Source organism: Arachis hypogaea, chromosome 20, assembly GCF_003086295.3.
Source record: "Arachis hypogaea cultivar Tifrunner chromosome 20, arahy.Tifrunner.gnm2.J5K5, whole genome shotgun sequence".
Classification (NCBI taxonomy): domain Eukaryota; kingdom Viridiplantae; phylum Streptophyta; class Magnoliopsida; order Fabales; family Fabaceae; genus Arachis; species Arachis hypogaea.
This window is the reverse complement of record NC_092055.1, coordinates 70,612,170-70,615,553: the sequence shown is the minus strand read 5'-3', so window position 1 is coordinate 70,615,553 and position 3,384 is coordinate 70,612,170. Positions and strand designations below refer to the sequence as shown.

Here is a 3,384-nt window from a genome sequence, read left to right as displayed (position 1 = left end):
TTTATTGCTTTTTGTATTGGGATATCGAGAAGAGTTATTACCTCAGTGAGGTTTCGTCATTCTAGTTTGTTTTCTTTACCTGTCTCTTATTCTTCCATGTCCTTTGTTTACTCAGAAATATTATTGGATTATTTTTAGAATTTATTAATATAAGGACTATTTTTATTTTTAATTGATCCCTTGATTATTATTTATCATGTCTTTCTATATTTCCCTTTCCTATGTTATGAATTCTACATTTATAATGAGCGAGTAGTTCCATAACTTGGATGGGAGTTGATTGAAGGGAAGACCTTAAGTTGGAATGCTTAAAAGAAAAATTGTAATTGGGTTTATTGTTGGATTGCCCTCTAGTCACTGACACCAATCCTTTTCAATTGAGCGGATTGGAACTTGTGAATAGAAATAGCTTTCCAACTTGCTTGACTTTCCCATACCTAGTAAGGGATAACTAAACAGAACAACCCTCAATTATCAATTAATCTTGAGAGTACTTCAACAAGAATAGGGCTTCTGACTAATCTATTCCCAGTCAAGGTTTTTATTTAAAATTACACAAATTCTCTAATTTAATTTCCTGTTATTCAACTCAAATCAATTTTTGAAAATATCTGATTAATAAAATAGCACACTTTTCTGTAACTCGTTGGGAGACGACCTGGGATTCAAACTCCCAGTATTTTAATTTAAATTTTGTGACAACCCCTCTAAATTGATAAGCGGATTTCTGGTTGGTTAAGAACTGTAGTTGCAACGTATCTCTTATAATAATTTCTTAACTCGCCAATTTCCTCCACGTCAGTATGTATTGTGCGACCATGAATGTATTGATTTGATATCGATTTTCTCATAACATAACGAACAGACTTCTTTCATTTGCTATTTTATTCTCAGGAATAACAAAATGAGTTGCACATTGTTTGGTCAGTTGGTGGACCACATTCTTCCACATCTTGATGATGGGAGAGTTGAGCCACTTATTGTGGTCCTTCAATATTTCAAAGCAACAAGGTGGAATGATAAAACTTTGGTTCAGAGCAATTTTGATATCTCCAAAGTTCACATAAACCCAACACTAAAAGAAATTGATAGTTTTAGATGCATGTTAGTGTAATTTATAAAATTAATGTATCATCTTTTAAGATTGGATGAACTGAGCCTTCATGTGTGGGATCTAATTTGTTATATATAGATTACTCAGTGGTGGTCCATCGAGCTCAGCTAAGATTAGCCAGGTGTCCTTTCCGGCTGCGTGGTCTGCAAATGATGAGTTTAACCGTAGATCTGTCAGTGTAAACACTATCGAGGATGCACTAAACTCTGTTGAGGTGTTATGTTTTAGTTATTTCGATGGAACATTTTCAAAGATAGTTGAAACCATTTATGTTAGTGTGAAAAGTAACTACGACACTATCTAAATATTATTTTACTGTTTTAAAATCATTGCAGGAAGGTCCCATATGAATTGCTGGGGAAATTATTTCAATAAATGCAGGAAAAAATGATTGGTTTTATAAAGCATGTAGGAGGTGTCCTAAGAAGGTTGAAACCCCCATTGGTGATCGGTATGAATGTGGGAAGTGTGGCCACACACATGGAGCAGCCGCAATAAGGTTGTGAACAATACATAAGTCAATATACTATATCTATTGAAATAGTGTATGTATAACTGCAATATAATATTAACCAATTTTTCCATGTCTCATCATATATTAGGTACAAGGTTGAAGTAATGGTTTATGATGGATCAGGTAGCATCAACCTGCTTTTGTGGGATAGGGAGACAACTCAGTTGTGTGGGAAGCAAGCAGACAAAATCATTCTCGAGGATGTAAGTGTGATTGTTTGATGTAACATTAAAGTAAATGTTTAGAACTAATTATGGCTAGGTGTGAGGTTTTGTATGCAGTTGGAGATGATGATTATCCACCATCTCTTAATAATATGATGGATAAGAAGGTGCTTTTCAAGATTAATGTTAAATCTGCTAATATAAAGCAATATGATCCAGTTTACACCGTGATGAGAGTTTGTGATGATGAGGATATTATCCTCAAGAACCTCCCAATAAATATGCCCTCTAATCAATCTGCTCATGTCCATGTATGTGTGTAGTCTCATGTTATAGTTATAGAATAGATTTTTATACAATGTTGTTTGACTATTGAGTATAATATCTAATTTCCATTAGGGTTTAAATTCCCATAGGAGGCTGACTGCAGCAACTCAATTGACGTGTCAAGTAATGTTGTGGCTATCATCAGTGATAATGATCTTGAACTTACTTTGGTGAGTAGTTAGTACACTACATAGATGTGTCTTTTTTTGTTAAAGATTAAGTACATGCAGCTTAGGTGGTGATGTAAGCTAATTGTTTATTTTGTTTTTATGGTTGCTTATGTAAAGGATTCTATGGAAGAATGTATCTCAAGCCTCAAGTTCAAAACACCAAATAAGAGAGCTGTCGGCAGTTCAAAACCTGGATTAATCAATGTTAACAACTTAGAGGATGAAGAGCAGCTGTCCACTAATAAGTTTAACCGCAAGGGTGCAAAGAAATTGAGGTCCCAGCTTAATGATGGGAATAACTAAATTGTTTTACTTATGTTTTATGCTACTTAGATATGTTTTTTGTTCTCCTTATTTGGTTGTGATAAGGAGAAGATATTTGAGACCAAATCAAATATAAAGATTAGATATGAGAATAGTACCCTATGATATATATGGTTGTAATATTCTAGATTTATATTTTGTAAGTTAATGATATTTTATGAGAATATTTTGATGTAAGGTTACAAATTGTTATGGCAAAAAATTATTCACGGTGATCAAAATAATTCAAAAGATCAGCTAAATGAATAATATGGAACATAATTATTGAAGCTATCAAACACTATAATAGAAATAGGTTTTTTAAATGCAATTTTGCATATAATAAACAGCTAACCAAAGCATTCTTTTTGTAACTATGGTCTATATCTGGTCAGATTAGGAGAAGTAAATATTATAGAGAAGTGAAATCCATTGGTTGTAGTATTAGAAAACAAAATGAATCTCAATTTTACCACTTCATATTCACAACGTCTGTCTAGAAGGCAATGAGTAAGATGACTTAGTTCAAGACTTAAACACTACAATTTACATTCATATCAAGACAAGACCCATTTGTGCTTCATTGGTTTAGAGACGATTGAAGTTGATAGAAGAACATGGCAGATTTTATTTTAATAGGAGGACTCAAAACAAGTGCTTATATATATGCTACAACTCATAAACAATAAAGTGTGTCAAAATCCACACTTCAATTGTGAAGGTAAGTCATTTTCAGGTAGAGAACACTAAAAGGGTCATCAATGCAAGATAGAAATGTTTATGGATGTAAGT

The 3,384-nt window shown here is 32.9% G+C and overlaps 1 protein-coding gene across 1 annotated transcript; it reads left to right on the top strand.

The window, feature by feature from the left end:
- The first annotated feature begins 904 nt into the window (after positions 1–904).
- Positions 905–1,849, top strand: LOC112785931 (uncharacterized). Its single transcript, XM_025829355.1, has 4 exons — positions 905–1,104; positions 1,193–1,398; positions 1,496–1,613; positions 1,717–1,849. The coding sequence occupies exons 1-4, from the start codon at positions 905–907 to the stop codon at positions 1,847–1,849; spliced, it is 657 nt and encodes a 218-aa protein (XP_025685140.1).
- Positions 1,850–3,384: the final 1,535 nt, after the last annotated feature.